The 19,075-nt window shown below is 43.9% G+C and overlaps 1 protein-coding gene across 1 annotated transcript in view; it reads right to left on the bottom strand.

Moving 5' to 3' along the window:
* Positions 1–273: 273 nt before the first annotated feature.
* Positions 274–19,075, bottom strand: part of SLCO3A1 (solute carrier organic anion transporter family member 3A1) — a 632,297-nt gene continuing 613,495 nt past the window's right edge. The window contains exon 11 of the mRNA XM_069222745.1: positions 274–4,103. Within this exon, the coding sequence (XP_069078846.1) occupies positions 3,724–4,103 (380 nt within the window). The 3' untranslated portion in view covers positions 274–3,723. The remainder of the gene's footprint in view (positions 4,104–19,075) is intronic.

The following is a 19,075-nucleotide window of genomic DNA, read 5'->3' as shown; positions in this document are numbered from 1 at the left end:
GCTTGCATACTGCCTTTTCCTAGCTTCACACAACAATATATTACTGCCTCAATACTTAAATATTATTTACTCTCTGTTTTCAAACCTATTTCCCTGTTCTTAGTTACTCCCCGTATTTCTTAAAAAAGGACTGTCAATTTAATAACATACTCTCAAACTTCTCGGTAAGCTTATTTTACCCCGGCTTCTCACTCCTTCCCCCTGTTCTAAATTCCTTCACTAATCCTACTTCGGATATTTTCTGCCCCCTTTCACTGTTTATTTTTTATGTTTAGCACATTGTCGTGTTGTTTCATACACTTTCTCAACATGCATTGCATTGTTCTCGAATTTATATGAGCGGAAGCCATCAAGCAAATTCTCTACGTTCATGTTTGTTTTCAATTTCGCTTGTTTTTAATCCTGATCTGAGGGACGCCAATTGCCACAATGCAGCTACTGATGAGAACCCAGCCGGAAGGGAATTAATTTCAGGCTTCAACCGGTCCCTTTTACTCTTTCCTGATCGTTGATGTTATTAACCTGAGGGACCGTATTTAATGCCATATATTTTACAACTGATGAACGTTAAAATGTATAGGAGCACACGTTGACACATCTGAAATGCTCGTTTATTCTGACCCAAGAAAGATGGATGGTGAAGAAATAAAAGCTCATATGTAATGAGAAAAAATAGAAAAATGAGACAATCTTCACAAATGATAATAAAGGTTTGACTTAGGACTTGAGAAAACGTTGCATGAAACACGTGTTGGATGGAAAATTTGGACTCAAGCCGGTATAACAAAGTATTAAAGAATTTGAGAAGAACAACATAACAAACCTATGTGAGCAGGCTTTTGCCTAAATCATCTTTGCAAAATGTAACCAATGAGCTAATTGTACGTTTGAATTAAACTGAAGGTGCAAAGAATGGCTGTATTTGCGACTGTTAAGAGAAATGTGTTCTTGAAACGATAAATTCTGGTTTATCTCCTGGACAGAATCTTCCCAGAGACCTATACAATTAATGTACGAATTAACACATTTTTGTTGACAAAGTTGGATTACAAATGAGGCAGTTTTCATTTAGATTTATAGTCGACATTTTGTCTCCGTTTATCTGAAAATAAACATTAACTCTTCTTGATACAAATTCCGGCTTCTCCCTTATTTCGATTTTGTCAAAGTAATTGAAGGGCTTACTTTAGGTAGAACTAAGCATCTACAAGACTCACATGTCAATTGTCACAGTCTTTATGCACATAAATATTCGTTGTTCCGTCACAAAGCACAGTTTAATGAGAGGGATACAGACCCCAGAATAAAATAGGTGTATTGTCTAACTGTTAATCTAAAAGGGCAAAGACTCCTTGTCACATAAAGTTGAAAGGATATTAGTTTAGAAGTCGTTCACAATTCCGTAAATACAATATTGCCTCTATTAAGACAGAAGCATGTGAACCAAGTCCGATGTTTATAATTCATTATCCTACAGCTGCTTTAATAATCTTATGAACGATAGTAAGTATATTTACTGGATTTTGAACTTTGAGAATTCATGATATGGACTTGGCATTTCAAAGGTAGATAACTGTGGTCTGTCCACAAACTGTGTCATAGAGTGAAACCCCCTTCTACCATGTTGATGCCTGGCACTGTCACTGTCATTTAAATCAATTCCCTTCAGATTAAAATATGTTTTCCATGATGATCCATTATTTCAACACCTCAGTGCTAAAAACAAAGAAAACAATTTCTGCAGGAAAAAAGTGAATACATTCTCATTTGAAATTTCACCCATATCTCATTTCGGATTTAATACAAATGCAAACAATGTAGGTGCTTTTCCTACTGTGCTACCAAACCTGTCTTGCCTCAAAAAAAAAAATTACTGCAGGATAACAATGAATTATGGATATAAATAATCAGGAATAAAAATATATTTTTTGGCTTTAATGGCTTTCATTTAAGTTAAAATATATGTAAGTATTATAAAAATCATCTAAGTGAGAAAATGTGTATACCCGCACTTGAGGGACTCTATAATTTTTATGAAACATATCTGTCCTGTCACTATCAGAGCACCTTACTGGTATCTGCACAATTAATGCCATTATCTTCTATAATATGTCATCAGAAATGTAATGAATCGTCTAAAAGATTAGTAGAGAAATACAATTGTTTTCTCCTTCCTACAATAACTTAAAAAAGGTGCATTATACTGTATTCAAGAAGTTCAACTATTTGGCACATTCGTCATTTGTAATACTGTTTTCTGTGCTTGCATATATTTAAAGCTTTGTAACAATAATAAAATCAAAGAATTGCACTTTCAATAACTGAAATCAAGTTAGGATGAAGTACTAAACAATGTTAAGTTCACTTTCTTCACATTTAGAACTCCTGTTTTAACACCTGGTATTCACTACCAGCCTTTTCCAACCTGTTTTCAATTGTGTAAGAAAATGATTTTATCATTACCTATGACAATCTATGAACATTCATAATATTAAAATTGTGTGTTTGTGGCAGGGAGGTCGTTTACGTTTTGGGAAGCTTGATAAACCTGGCACCTACTGCATAGAATGTGGATCAGGATTAAAAGGGATATGCTCTACATTGTGTCATTTCATATGGTAATGCTGACACCGGGGCAACCATTTAAAGCATTATTAAAAATTTCAATATTGAGACAATTAATGATAGGATGAAAAAATGCTCAGCATTATTCTCGAGTGAAACATGGCATAATGATATGCATATAACTTCTTAGCTCTGTTGCAACTTCATAAAATGATGCAACCTAATAGGTTATGTGTTCTGTAAAGGGTGCATACAGGTATAACTTTGTCAAAGCGGCTTAGCAATGCATAATCAGATACCTTGCTGGTTTTACTAATTAAATAGCTTTACACAAGTTGGGATATAGAACAATTATTGCTTGTTTTGATAAACACAAGTAACAACATATAAGGAGTTGAATATATTTATCTTCTCATCTTGCCAAAGATAAAAGGGCTTCCCACGCCAAAATGTTACTAGAAAATGTATCTAAATCTAAAAGAAAACCCTAAAAGTGAGATTCACTTGTATCTTTATAAGGCATGTAAATGATTTGTTGATAAATTTGTGGAACTGACATTCAAATAGTGCCCTCTAGGTTTGGCACTTACCCAAATTGTTAACTGCTCATTGTGGAATGATTCTAGCATTACAAGGGAATGGTATTGGTGACAAGCAGCTATTTCCATTTGATATTGTAGATAAGGTTTAAATTATTTCGTGGCAATGCTTTGAGTGGTGCTGAAAAGCAGGCATGGATGAAGATGGTAACCATTTGATGCTTCTGGCCTGCACTATCACCCAGGGACCAGCACATTCATACAAGATTCCCATTTAAAATGATGCAGAATGTTCCTCTATACTAAATTCTTATTTATTTTTTACCAATTTGTAATTTTTAATTTTGTCCATGAAGATCTATCCACAGGCCTCTCTGTCGTCACACAGAATTTTCAACCTGTTGCCTTAGCAGGTGCCCTTCAAAATAATTGTACACTGTAGGACTGATGATATCCCATTGTATATTTCATCTCTTCTACAGAATTTCCAATATTATTTCATAATACTGAATCCTGCATAAAGGTGTGAATCTGAGGCAGAGACTGAATTGCAAGTGCACTCTTTTAAAAGTAAAACATTTCTGGGCCTTTTCACTCAGAACGTCTCCGTCCTTTATTACTATAAAACCGACTCCATATTCTCACACCATTCATGGTCTTCGAGGCTATAAATAAACTTTGTCCTTTGTGACTGTTTTTTGGGAGCTGTGTCCCGTCCTAAATTGTCCAAGGTCAAAGTAGAGGTAAAGAACTCACTAGTGCTGAGTCCGCCTTCGTGATTCTTTATATATTTTTTATAGTTTTTTCGTAGACATTGCCATGTGGTAGTATACAAGATGAATGCCAAGGACTTCAGTGTTATAGCAATGCTAACATACAGATACCTGTATGCAACATTGTCGTACAGTACACAGGATCCCTGTTCTCCACAAAATGTACTCCAAAACAGACATGTTGAGTCGATTCCAGCACCAAAGATCAGCGGTGGAGGGATAAAACCTGTAAAACAGACAGATTACATTTATGGACACTCTTTTATAATTTCCTGCATTTCTTATAGATGCTAAGCAAAAGCAAACCACTGTATTATATTTGGCTAATAATTCAATAACAAGCACACATCCATCTATATCGACACTGTGCAGAAGAAGATGTGAGAACTGATTAAAATAAGCTCATCAAAACGTAGAAGGAAATTATCTGAAACAATTGACTAGGGACAGGATTTGATTCTTGTTTGCTCTGCGCTAGGCATCCAACACCCTTGATGTAATTAGAGTCCTGTAATCACTGTGGTGCCTCTGATGTTTGTTTGATCTCACCCAAAACAAAGGAGTTGTACAGTACACTTTATCAACTTCTTGCCACCAGAGGAGGCAAGATTAGTCCTGAAAATGAGATGTGCAGATATGTAGTGAGAATAGAAGTCATTAAAATCTTTAAGCAGTCTCCAATGGCAAAATAATTAGACTGAGGAAAACACTTCAAAAGTATTCTGTGCTATTCTAATTGAGCAGCTCTGTAATAAAACTGTTGGTGATAAGAAAATAATTTAAAATTGCTTACTAGCATTTCCTTACTTCTCATTATAGTTATCAAAAATGCTTTTAAGTGTTTTCAGTTCCAGTTTTCAATTGTAGAAACAGCAATTAAAAAGTGCTGCATCACCATAATACAACACCACTATTTAAAATAAATGTCACTGCTACAACTATATTACCAGACATGAAATTTTTATGTACAAAACTGAGACCTTGAATTAGACTAGGGAAGAAGGAGGCACTAGTCACCCGCCATAAAGGCCCCACTACTTGCCTGCAGGCTGTCAGTTACAAGAAGGGGATGCTGTGGGGTTTCAGGAAATCAGAATCACCCCATCTGATGTCACCAGAACCACCTCTGTCATCCCATCACCACTTCATTCCTCACCTCATCATTCTCTCTACTGCTACATCACTTTATCAACACGCATTCCTGTCTCAAAACCCTCTGCCCCACTACTACTGATTTCATACACATTCTAATCTAAAATACCATCTACATCATACCACATGACAGCACAGTCTATAACACATCATATGGTAATGTGTCATTCAAAATCAAACCACTCATTTTCACATCTGACAACACCTCATCTTACTGCATAGGAGCAATGAACACCACCATTATCCAAGATCACGTCAATATCACACAACATAATTGATTAAACACCACAATGCAAAAAACGATTGCTTATGATATAACACCGGGCCATACATTCAGTAGCACATTCAACACAGAGTACTTACTATACGCATAACACCACTCAAAGCAGCCATAACATTTCAAACAACAGCATATTCAACACCGTATGAGAAGCCCCCGCCATCACACCACACAACCACATACAGCATCACATGTTAACTTCCAGCAAGCAAGTAACTACTGTAAGATTTGGGGTCCTGGTCTCATCATTGACAAGTGACAGCGTACTGATGTGTACTGCAACATGCAACAATTCACTATGGAATGGCACATTTTGACAAGGCAATATTTCAATGCACCTTGTGTTGTACTTCTGTTATTTCATTCTATGCTCAAGGCAGTACTGGCTCTAGCTCCTCTGGGTGTATTAGGAGTCACTCTCTAACAAGGTACTGTTAGTTGTGGAATGTGTATCCAGTTGCAAATTGTTAGTTGTTGGGTGGAATCACTGCCAGTAACAAAAGAACCTGAAATTCTAAAAACTGTAAATGTAAAGATGGAGTTTTGACCAGAGAAGCAGAGAAAACAGAAGGTAATGGATATTATACAATTTAGTATGACCGGGCCACTTCACAAATATTTAAACCTTTAGTCCTCCTATGTGGAAATATATTGTTAACCATATTATATGTTGCTTCTGATGGAGTTCACACATTGTTTCACATCCAGTGCTTCCTGTATATTATGCCATTGGTGACTTGTTTCTAAAAGATTGTTTCCTATGCTATGGTTTTGTGGTGGGTCATGTTTTCCTAGTGATGTGTGTATCAGTGGACACTGAGCAGCTACTAAGAAAGAAGTAATTAAAAAATTTATGAAACGGCTTTACTGAAAGTTATTAGTCAAATGTCCATGTTATGTTATATGGACTTGTAGAGCGCGGGTTAGCACCCATATGGTATCCAGGTGCTAAAACGTCTTTACAGCCCATGCTTCCCACCACAAAAGATACAACAGTATTTATCAAAGATGGCCAGGTCTGCCAAATGTGAGAGAGTGCTGCACTGTGTTGTTTCTGGGTGTGACTAGTGCATTAAATGCAATCCAAGGGCTAAAGGAACTCATATCCTACGCATCAAAGTTTTGTGATTCAGCAATCTGACACAAACTGTTTTGCACTAACAACGACTTGGTACTCTCACAGTTTCCCTGTGAACTGTGGGGTGCCGCAGGGGTCCTAGTTGAGCCCCACTCTCTTTAATCTTAATCTTCTTCCCTTGGTTGAGGCTGTGCACTCGTTTGCGTTGTCATTGGTTGGCACCCGGCTTGTGATATCCATCTCTCCTGACTCTAGCTCCAACCACCATAAGTTGATCCCCTGTCTTCATAAGGTGGCCAGGTGGATAGCTTACTGCAAATTGAAGCTCACTGAAGACAAGACAGAGGTCATGTTATCAGGCAATAGCCTCATTAGGAAAGGTCTAATTCTTGCCCATGATTATCTGAGTGGACTTCCCAGCTCCAACTGAGTGATAAAGAGCCTTGGAAATGTGGCTCCACATAAGTCTCACCATGGATCACAAAGCAAAAAAAAACTGCAACTAATTATTTTGGTGCCTTGAGGTTACTAGGAAGGTATTAAACCTACTTAATTTCTTAGCTAGAAGACCAGTTGTTCAGGCCCTGGTCATCTCACACCTTGACTATGGCACTGTCTTGTACCTTGGGTTGCCTCACTACATGACAAAAAGGTTACAAACTATTCAAAATGCTGAGGCACGGCTTCTGATGAATCTTCCCAGACATCAATCGGACTGAAACTGCTCTGTGAGATCCTCCCTGGCTTCCCATGGTGAAGTGGGTTCAATTCAAGGCTCTATGTATTCTACATAGATCACTCTTTAAGAGAGGGCCTGCCTTATTATATTGTTGGCTACTCCTTACATCCTTAGAAGTTCACTCAGATCTTTTTTTCAGTTTTTCAGACACATTGCTGTCCACAATTAATTTGCTCATATCTGTCACAAGCAGCCCTGCAAAGCTTGATGCTACTAAGGTAGAATTATATGACACTGTACTATACTCACAAAAAGAAAAGGGCGAGAGGTATCACTCTCCACTTGTCCTCCCAGACAAATGTCAAAACACACATAAGAAAGGAAAGCAGAAGACTCAACAAAATCAACCCTCTCAATTTAGGGAACCTCAGGTATTTTTTAAAAATTGCCCTTACCCACTAATGGTGGCATGCTTCATCATAGGGTGTGCTACAACACTCTGGTACATACCAATGCTCCTGGTGGAGTAAAGTGTGTTATATGGAGTCAATGCCCCTGTTTTACAAGGGATATACTGCACAGAATAAATTTAAAACTGTTTAACAGTTGTACCCTCCCAAAATGTATTCTTGGTACCCCTTGGCAGGATTAAGAACTCTAGCTTGGAGTGTACCTAGGTAATTAGTGCCCTGCCTCCCTTTCTGCTGTAACCAACACGTTTCGTCCCTACTGTCACCACTCTGGGTAGTTGGCCTTCATCAGGATTAAGATTCCTTACCTTTATATCCCCTCTCTTTCACTGTCTAAGTAGAGGAAGGAATTTAAAATATGGTCATATCTACCCCTTCTGGTAACACCTCAGATCTCCTAGAATTTAAATCTATTCTTTGCAAAACGGGGGTAGGAGTAGGAGTGTCACCCTGTAGTCAATAACTGCTTAGGTAAATGGGAACTGTGGTCCACAGTTCCTGTGCTTCTGTTCCCCGTATGTGGGTGTGTTCCTATCTGGTATTTGATCTCAGTTATGGGTCTACTGTTTTCCTTAAACCCATATAATCCAAATTACTCTTACGTTACTATTAAAATGCCTCGCTTAGCACTATTAATTGTGTGGTCAAATGTCAATCTCTCCCAAGGCTGTCTTCATGCGTGTGGAATAGTTTAGTGCAAATTAACCCCATTTGTCCTATTTCTCAGTTTCCCTGCACTCTATTTGTGCCTTTTTGCCAACACCTCAACATCTTAGTCCATGCACCTTCAGGGTTCCCTTGCCAGGGTACCAATAAATGTACACAGATCCATACACACTGGACAGAGTTTACTATCCCCCCAGGTATTCTTTCCAATTCACAGTAAAAACAGCAAGAGGGAGGGTGCCCAATCTAAACTTTATGTAAAGGGCTTTAGGGGAGGGGGATCAATCTTGTCTACATATATCTCAAGGGCACTGGAAGGCTTTAACTCTAATAATATTTTGGTTAGTTGCCCCTGGTCTTCTTGTTGTTTCAACTTCATCTCCTTGCGCTCATTCATCTTTTTAGCAGAGGATAATGAATTGGCAGTTTTGCCTGTCCAGTACAATGAATCTAGAGCCCGCTTCACATAGTTCAGTTAGGGAAAGGTCACCCCTTGGTTTTGTCTGACCAACATATCTCTAAGACCCATCCTATAATTCTTAGCCATCATATTATTGGTTTGAGATGCACTGTCGCAATACTGGACTGAATGCCTAGATCTTGCATAAAGACTATGGGAGTAATTTGGGTGAGTTTAAGGGCCACCCTCAAACATTTATTTTCAGCTACCCCCACAATATCTATATTACAGTAATGCCAGAGTTCAGTCCCATAGGCTGCAGACACTACTGCTTGAGCTTTCCAAACTTTAAGAAGGAGGGAAATAGGATGAAAAGAGACATTATTTGTGAATCTTAGAATAGTAACCACCCTGTGGCTCAGTATGATCGTGCTTTTATGACCTGACTAACCCATGACTTGCTGGATAAACAAATTCCTAGGTAATCAAAGTTGTGCTTTCTCTCCAGCTTTGCCCCCTCTAGAGTTATCACCCCTCTGAGTCTCCTATGCACACACACTTTGTTTTGTTTGTATTAATGACCAGGCTATGATTGGAACAAAACATTTTAAACTGTAGCAAAAGGGTCTCGATTCCTTCTGGAGTTTTAGAGTGTTGCCTGAGAAAAATAAAGCTGGTGTTTTTTCACCCCCAAGAACTGGAGAGTCATTGTCGCAGTCCATAGGTAATCAACAAAAGCCCTTAATTGAAAAAAAAAGGCACAACATTGCCTAATCCACTTGTCAACCTTAAAACGCTCAGTCATTTCCCCACTGACTTCCCAAATGGATTTGAACGAAATTATCACAATGGAGTAGTAATATAATATCTAGAAGAGGACTAGGGAGCCTTAGATTCCTAAGGTGCACCCACGTTTTTCTCTGAGGATCATATGAAAAGTCCACAAAGTGACATAGAGACTGCCCCTCTTAATATCATCCTCTTTCCACTTGATGAGTTGGAATCTAAAAACCTGGTTGACAGTGCTTGTTTTAGAGTTAAATCCTGCCTGGAACTGAGACAGAATCTTATTGTCATCAATCTAGGTTACAAGATTGTCCAAAATTAACTTGCAGAATTTTTTGTCTGGAATCAATAAGGCTTATTGGCCTATACTTCGCTGTGTCACATTTGAGACCTTTTTTTAAAGATGGGAATAATCAATGCATCTTTCTAGCTTGCGGTTATTTTCAAGTGGCTGACATGATGGCATTAGCGATGCAGTTTAAATAGGGAGCCCAAATTGTGAGTTCATATATAAATACATCCACATGGATTCTATCTAGCACAGGGCCCTTACTTGCCTTCTTTGAAGAGATGGCAGATCTAGTTTTTGCCACAATGAAAAAGCATACAGCTTCACTTAGTTCATGTTTTTGAGAAATCAAACAGCATGTTGCTGATAAAACGGTTCCTACCTCAACTAAATCCGGGGAGCAATAGGGAGGGGAAGTTGAAGATTTGCTATAGAGTTATTGAAAGTTGTTAACCCAATCTTGTGGAAGGATATTGGATTCTGGCCTCATTCTAGTCATCTTAGCATCATTAGATATCATAATCCAGAATGCTACCTGGTTCCCATATCGAGCAGCGTTCAAGATCTCATTCCAAATAGCTGTGCCCCAAGTTATTTTCACATTCTTTTGGACAGATTTAAAAGAGACTCTTGCAGATGGATTATCTTGAAAAGCACCACCTTTAAGAGCATTAATTGAGTGGCGCTTCACTACCCTGCAGTCCCTATCGAAAGACGTGGGATCAGTAACCAGGGGCAGACTCTTATTAGGAGGAGGTTTGGTAAAGAACTGATGTTTCATTTCCTCAAAACACTTAGCATGAATGTCCGTTATTTTATGGGGTGCGGGCACAGCCTCTGCAAGAGTGAGCAGGATGGAAAGCAGGCCCTGGTACAACTGGGCATAAACACCTTCATTGTTCAGAAGACTCTCCCACCTACCCTTCCTCCGGATGTCCATGAGTTAAATCCCTGTAGGACAGACATTGATTCTGACCCGTCTTGTCTAATTTGCCCCATAGGATAAAAAGCTGGGGAAAATGGTCACTCTCGAACCGGAGTAGGACTTCCAAATAAGTGAGATTTTCCCAAGAGCGTAAGTCTATAATAATATAGTTGATATGGCTCCAATATAATTTCCTTCTGAAAGTGGGGCCCATATCTGCATTAGACTTTTGTTGGACCTGGCCCTTTTTACAGGGTCATCCCCAAACTTTTTGCCTCCTTCCTTCCTAACTAAGGAAACGTGAGTGAAACAGTACTAAGTAATTAAAGAAAAAACAGTATTTGTAACAATTACCGCTTGCCCTAAACTTATTAAATGAAAACATGCATTGTGAGTATAAAGAAATATGTGTAATGCTATACACTTCTAATTGGATTCCGTGAATCTCATCGGATCTTTAATTATTTAGTACTGTTTCACTCACGTTTCCTTAGTTATTTACTGTTTTTATTTATTGTATTTTTTTTTATGTACTGTGATGCTTTAAGTGAACTGAGTGGTATATAAAGAGGGCCAAAATGGCGGCCCGTGGGTTGATGAAGTTGGCAACGCCGAAACTCGTTCCTGTTCAGAGATATTAAACCTTTTTGTTCTTTCATTCGTGGAGTGCTGTTTACCTTAACAACCATTAAGGATTTATTGATATATATATATATATCCTGAACAGCTTCACAGGAAAAGAGCGCAATGAGGAGGAGATTTAAAGTTGATGTATTCCCGCAAACAACAGCCCCTGGGACGGGTTTTGGCCAACAGGCCTAGATCACAAAATGTGTCGCAGGGGCTGTTGTTTGCAGGAATAAACCAACTTTAAATCTTCTCCTGAGTGCACGCTTTGATTCCTCCAAAGCTGTTCAAGTTATGGTTCTGTCGCCAGCTGCGCACAACACAATGCACCACCCCCGCTGGGAAGCATGAACTGTAGCAGCATCTATGTGAAATGTGTGTGTTACGATTCTGCGCACTTTGCTAAAGTGCATGTGCTCGCTCCACTAAACATGGTAACATTGGTTCCTACCCAATTGACATATTTAATGTATTTGTAATTCCCTAGTAAAGTCCACTAGAGGGTCCCGGGGCCTGTAAATTAAATGCTACTAGTGGGCCTGCAGCACTGGTTGGGCCACCCACATAAGTAGCCCCTAAACCATGTCTCAGGTCTGCCATTGTATGGCATGTGTGTGCAGTTTCACTGCCACTTCGACTTGGCATTTAAAACTACTTGCTGAGCCTTAAACTTCCCTTTTTCTACATATGTCACCCGTAGGTAACCCATAGGGCATGGTGCTATGTAATTAAAAGGCAGGACATGTACTTATGCGTTTTACATGTCCTGGTAGGGGAAAACATACAAATTTGTTTTCCACTACTGTGAGGCCTGCTCCTCTCTTAGGCCAGCATTAGAACTGCCCTTATATACTTTTAAGTGGTAGATTCTGATATGAAAGGAGTAGCCCTGTCATGTTTAGTATGGCCAGAATGGTAATAGAAAATCCTGCTTGCTGGTGAAGTTGGATTTAATATTACTATTTTAGAAATGCCACTTTTAGAAAGTAGGCATTGCTCTGCACTTACTGCCATCTGTGCCTTACAATCCTGTCTCCAATCCACGTCTGGTCTATGCAAGTTGACAACTCCCCTTGGAAACTCAGTCACATCTACATTTGTATGCATTCTGAATGGGTCTCCCTGGGCAGGAAGGGTGGAGGGGCTTTCTCTTACACTTCTAAGGCCAGTGGCCTGCCCTCACACAAAGGACTGATAACCCCCACAAGGAAACTGGGTCTCTGACCCCACCAAATCAGACACTTCTGGATCTACACCTGAACTCTCTCAGACGAACTGCCTGGCTGCCCAAAGGACTCATCTGGACTGCTTTGCTGAGAAGGACTGCTGCCCTGCTGTTTCCCTGCTGCCTGCTGGCCTTTAATTGTGCTGGAAGGACTCTGCCTTCCACAAACGTGCTCTCCACTGGTAGTTAGACACCTGGGTTGGCTAGTGTAGCCCTTTGGGAGGAGATAGTCCCAGATAGCTGTCAGGAAACAACAGAGGTAACCCTAGTGTCCCTGGGGGTATGCAGATAGAGTGGCAAAAGCCCACATGTCTGCCAATACTTCTAAGTATAGACAGTGGGTCACCACTAATGGGCAACAGGCGCAGGCTCTCCACGGCACAGAAGCCAGCATGACTACTGTCAAGGGTCAGCTGGTGGCAGCAGAGTAGGTCCTACCGAACACACTGTACCAAGTCATAGTCGCTGACAATCGCGAGAGCCATCTACTGGTGGCTCTGGTTCCCTTTGAGTTGATGGGAGTTTCTGTTACTCTGAAAGTAGCTGTGAGTCCTGTAATGCCTGTGGATTGGTTGTTAGGCAATGAACTAGAGCACACTACCTAGAGGGAGGTAGAGCTCAGGTCTCACTTGGAGATGATGGGATTACCTGAGTTGGCCTGTATGACCACATGGTCCATGACGGCCCAGGAGGGGAGACAAGGGCATCTGGAGCCTGGAAGAATGGCCCAGACAGTTGTCAAGGAGTGATGAAGGGCTGCGAGAAACCGGTCCCAGAAGTTCCCCACGGTGGAGGTTGATGGATTTCCTGAGGAGGAGGCCCTCCAGCTGGGAGGACATTGCCATCCTGGGTGACCTACCTGAGCTTGCTGGCTGGCAAGTTGAGGGTTGGCCCGCCTGGGAGGAATTCTGCAAAGCGCAGTGTGGCAGAGTTTGGCTGTACAAACAAGGCGGAGGCTACGTAATTAGGTAAGTAAACCAATATTTTATTTTTCCGTTATTTGGGGAGGGAAATATAGTCCGGTACTCTTTCTGTGGGTTCTTGGGGTATTGGTTCAGTTCTTTCTTAATTATTGCTCTTCCTCATTTCCTTCTCTCTCTCCTCTCTAGGTCGGTGGTTCTTGGGTTCTGGAGGCTCCAACACAGTTGACCGGGAAAAGGAAACAGAAAAACGCGAAGGTGAGTGGGGTTTATTTCTGGGTTTTACTTTAGGGAAATGGGAGGGGAAGGACTTCCAAGAGGGCCAGAGAGTGAGGGTACACCGGGTAACTGTGAGATACCACAATATAGGTGACTATTGTAAATCTTAGTGCTCCCAAATAGAGAGGGAAGGGAAAAGAAGAAATACTTTCCCTAAGTAGTATGTGCTACCCTCCCTTTTCCCTCTCCCACCTACCCTGGACCCTTCCCCGGTGCCCCTTTAGTGGTAGGGTCTCTTGTCCCCAGGAGGGACCGTACCTTAGTAAGCCACAACCCTCCTGGGTCGTGGCGGGATTCTCTGCTACTCTGTTCCGGTACCGCACTGGAACTGGCGTCCGTTCTCTCGTGCTCTTCAAAGGCTTGTTTCTCGTTCTCCTCACCCGCGATTCGCTCTCCGTCTGTTGCTCTCTGCTCCACGGCGTTCTCTCTCTCCGTCTGCGAGTCCGTCGTCCTCTTTCTGTCCCAGCGCCGGAAGGCCGAATCCGACACGTCCAGTAGCGTTCACATGGTAACATGGGAACGCGGAAATGACGTGGCGGGGTTATCGGGGAGGATCCTGGTGACGGAAGGAGGAGACGAGGTCTCAGCGGCCCGTCTACACGCAGAAACAGTGTCCCACTCTTGAGGGCGTGAGGCAACAGGCCACAGGTCATGCAGCAGGTGAAGTCTCTGCAGATCACCTAATTCACTGGGAGAATAATCTCCTACATAGTGAACCTAAGGCTCTGGGCACTGGAGCAGCACATGATTGGGGCACCCACATAAGTGCCCCCTTAACCAGGTCTCAGGACTGCCATTGCAAGGCCTGTGTGTGTAGTTTCACTGCAACTTCGACGTTACATTTAAAACTACTTGCCAAGTCTTAAACTCCCATTTTTCTACATATAAGTCACCCCACGGTAGGCCCCAGGTACCCAATAGGGCTGGGTGCTATGTAGGTAAAAGGCAGGACATGTACTATGTGTTTTACATGTCCTGGTAGTGAAAAACTCTTAAATTAATTTTCCACTAATGTGAGGTGTGCTCCTCTCATAGGCTAGCATTAGGACTACCCTCAGATACTTTGAAGTGTTAGATTCTGATCTGGAAGGAGTGGTCATGTCATGTTTAGTATTGCCAGAAAGGTAATTAAAAATCTTGCTCGCTGGTGAAGTTGTATTTAATATTACTATTTTAGAAATCTACTTTTAGAAAGTAGGCTTTTATCTGCACTTACTGCCATATGTTCCGTACAGCCCATCCACATCTGTTCTGTGCTGGTTGACAGCTCCACTTGTTCATCCACCCAGAAAGCCATAAACACAGGACACTCAGTCACATCTGCATTCATCTGCATACTGAATGGGTATTCCTGGGTAGGAAGGGTGGAGGGTCTCTCTATTATACTTCAAAGGCCAGTGGCCTGCCCTCACACAAAGGACTGATAACCCCCCCACCCCCAGGGATCCTGGCAGAGAGGACTGGGCTGAAAAGGGAACTTGTGCACTTCAAAACCACTCTTTGATGTTTCCCCCATCTCAAAGGCATTTTGGGATACATAGATTGGGTCTCTGACCCCAAAAAATCAGACACTTCTGGATCTACACCTCAACTCTGTCAGAAGAACTGCCTGGCTGCCCACAGGACTCATCTGGACTGCTTTGGTGAGATAGACTGCTGGCCTGCTGTTCCCCTACTGCCTGCTGGCCTCTGACTGTTCTGTAAGGACTCTGGCTTCCCCAAAACTGCTTTCCAGGGGCTTGGATTAAGCTTGCCACCTGTTCTGAAGTCTCAGGGACAGAAAAGACTTAGGGGGTCATTCTGACCTCGGCGGTAAAATGCCCTTACCGCCGGTCATAAGACCGCCATAACACCGCCGCGGCCGCGGTCAACCGCCACGGTCATTCTGACCCACAACGGCCAAACCTCCAAAAATCCGTCCTCCACTGCAGCCCGCCACATCGGCGGGCAGCGATAAACTGGAGATGACCAAACCTCCACCGTCACGCCAACAGAAATACGCCCATGCCATTACGACCCACCAATCCACACGGCGGTCATTCAAACGCGGTATTCCATTGGCGGTACACACCGCCGCGGTCAGAATACACACACATCACCAAAACACAGCCACATTGGACAATTTGAAATACACACACCTGATACACATACACACACCACTCCCACACAATCAACCAACTATAAAACACACACCCACATCACCCACAAACCCCTGCGACCCTAATTACTGAGAGAAGGAGAGAGAGACACAGCAGACAATCCATAGCAAGACACACTGAGGCACACTACACCATCACACACACCACATAGTAGCACAAAGCACCACTCACCAACACACTCCTCATCACATACACCACCCCACACCTCACCCACACCACCCCATGGCACCCCAAAGGCACCCACGCTTTTCGGACCAAGAACTCCGGGTCATGGTGGAGGAAATCCTAAGAGTGGAACCCCAGCTCTTCAGCTCGCAGGTGCAGCACACCAGTATAGCCAGGAAGGCGGAGCTATGGCAGCGGATCGTGGACAGGGTCAACGCGGTGGGACAGCATCCCAGGAATAGTGAGGACATCCGCAAAAGATGGAACGACCTACGGGGGAAGGTCCGATCGATGGTCTCCAGGCACAACATCGCGGTCCAGAAGACTGGCGGCGGACCCCCACCCACCCCTCCCGAATTTACATCGTGGGAGCAAGAGGTCTTGACCATCCTGCATCCTCAGGGCCTCGCTGGAGTAGCCGGTGGAATGGACTCTGGTAAGTCCCATCTCAACTACTATATCCCCCCCACCCCACCAGCATGCCAACCCACACCCCCAACCTCACCCCCAACCCCCCAGCACACATCCTCCCTGACAATGTCTCACCAGCACAACCCACCCATCCCAACACCAACTCCTGCATGCCAACACAAATCATGGGCACCCATCACCTAAGCATGACCACTGCACTAACCCCTCCCCCCCACTAAATACCCTCACAACACCTCCCTCCAGGGAATGCCTGCACTGGGGGACAAGGGCACCCACAACACGCATGCTATTGCACACACAGAAATAATAACCAAACTCTCTTACCCCATGCAGGACCCGAACGACAACACACCAGCCAGGAGGGTCCAGAAGTGTCCATCCCACCACCGGAACAGGCCCACACTGAGGATAGCAGCTCTGTCGACAGTGAACCTGATGACCAGCCCGGACCATCGGGGACCTCTGGGCAGTCGGTTCCCCTCAGGCAGCCACAGGCCACACCAGACCCGACCCCCTCTGCCGACACCAGCACAGCTCCCACCCAGCGGGCCCATGCCTCTGTCTCTAGGACAGCTCAATCAGCGGTGTGTCTGCCACTACAGGGCACCCAGGCTAACCCAACACCCCAACAACAACAGGGACCGGGGGGCAGTGGTAGCGGGCACACCGTCCAGGGGACAGAGGCCGGGGGAAACCGGGCAGCTCGGAGGGCTGCTGTGCGACAGGGGGGGGAGGAGAGGCCCAGGGAACCCACTCTCCAAGAGGCCCTTACCACCATCATGGGGGCATACCACCACTCCCAAGAAACGATGGCGACGGTACTGGCCAGGTTCACTGAGATCCAGGCACAGCAGGAGGAACGCTACATGGGGTTCAGGGAGGAGCTGAGAATCATCGGGACCGCAATGGGGACCATCGTCCTGGCCCTCCACAGCATAGAGGACGCGTTGCGGGACCATGGTGCACCACACAGGGCCCCTGTCACTAGCCCGGACCAGGAACAGCCTACCACCTCCGCCGGCGCTAGTGGACAGGAGGTCCCAACACCTCGACAGCCCCCCAGAACCCCACCTCCTGCTGAAGAACAACCACCCCGTAAGAGGAGCCTGAGACCAAAGAAAAAGACAGAGTAGGATGTCAAGACCCCCGCCTGCAGGACATACCCCCTCAAGTCTTCCCACTGTCCCACATTGCCACCCTGTCCAACCATGAACTGCCTATGCTCCATCCTTCCACAGGCAAAAGGACAATGCACCTGTGAGACTGAGAACTGGACTCTGCCATGGATATTCCTCCACCCCCACCCATCACCCTTAGAATCACATGTACCGATATCTAGCACTGTAAATAAATCACATTTTGCACACAAATCTGTTTTGAGTCATGCTGTATTATTGACAAATGTATTACATATTACTGTTCGATTTCTGTTCTGTCAATTAGTCATGACAACATACCAATGTCAATACGCTGTATTTCATGGGCGAACCAAGCAGAAGTCAGGTACTGAGTCAGACAGCACTGAGAAGGGAAGGGAAAGGCAAAAATTAATGAAAAACATCTGTGGGGAACTACAGAAAGTACAGATGCAGGAGGCTATAAGCAATTGTGAAATGGCGTGGGTGATTCTTACCTGGGTGTTACTGGAAATACTGTTGTATCACTCTGTCCCTATTGTCTGTGTCGTCCTCTGAGTCTTCCTCCTCTTCACTCTCCACAGGCTCCACGGCTTCTACAACACCACCATCTGGACCATCCTCCTGCAGGAAAGGCACCTGGCGTCGCAAAGCCAGGTTGTGAAGCATACAGCACGCCACGATGATATGGCACACCTTCTTTGGTGAGTACATTAGGGATCCACCTGTCATATGCAGGCACCTAAACCTGGCCTTCAGGAGGCCAAAGGTTCGCTCAATCACCCTCCTAGTACGCCCATGGGCCTCATTGTAGCGTTCCTCTGCCCTTGTCCGGGGATTCCTTACTGGGGTCAGTAGCCACGGCAGGTTGGGGTAACCAGAGTCACCTATTAGCCACACACGTTGTCTCTGTAGCTGCTCCATCACATAGGGGATGCTGCTATTTCGCATCACATACGCGTCATGCACTGACCCTGGGAACTTGGCATTTACATGGGAGATGTACTGGTCAGCCAAACAGACCACCTGGACATTCATCGAATGATAATTTTTTCTGTTTCGGTACACCTGCTCATCGTCTTTTGGGGGTACCAAAGCCACATGGGTCCCATCAATGGCACCAATGATGTTGGGGATATGTCCAAGGGCATAGAAATCACCCTTCACTGTAGGCAAGTCACCCTCCTCGGGGAAAATGATGTAGCTCCGCATGAGTTTCATCAGGGCAGACAACACTCTGCTCAAAATCTTAGAAAACATAGGCTGAGACATTCCAGATGACATGGCCACTGTGGTCTGGAATGACCCACTGGCCAAAAAATGGAGGACTGACAAAACCTGCACCAGAGGGGGAATCCCTGTGGGTTGGCGGATGGGGGACATCAGGGCTGGCTCCAGCTGGGCACACAGTTCATGGATAGTGGCACGGTCAAGTCTGTATCGAAGTATTATATGGCGTTCTTCCATTGTCGACAGGTCCACCAGCGGTCGGTACACGCGAGGATTCCTCCTTCTCATCGCAAGTCCCAG

Source organism: Pleurodeles waltl, chromosome 3_1 (genome assembly GCF_031143425.1).
Source record: "Pleurodeles waltl isolate 20211129_DDA chromosome 3_1, aPleWal1.hap1.20221129, whole genome shotgun sequence".
NCBI lineage: Eukaryota > Metazoa > Chordata > Amphibia > Caudata > Salamandridae > Pleurodeles > Pleurodeles waltl.
The sequence above is the reverse complement of the archived record's forward strand: the minus strand, read 5'-3'. Positions and strand labels throughout refer to the sequence as shown.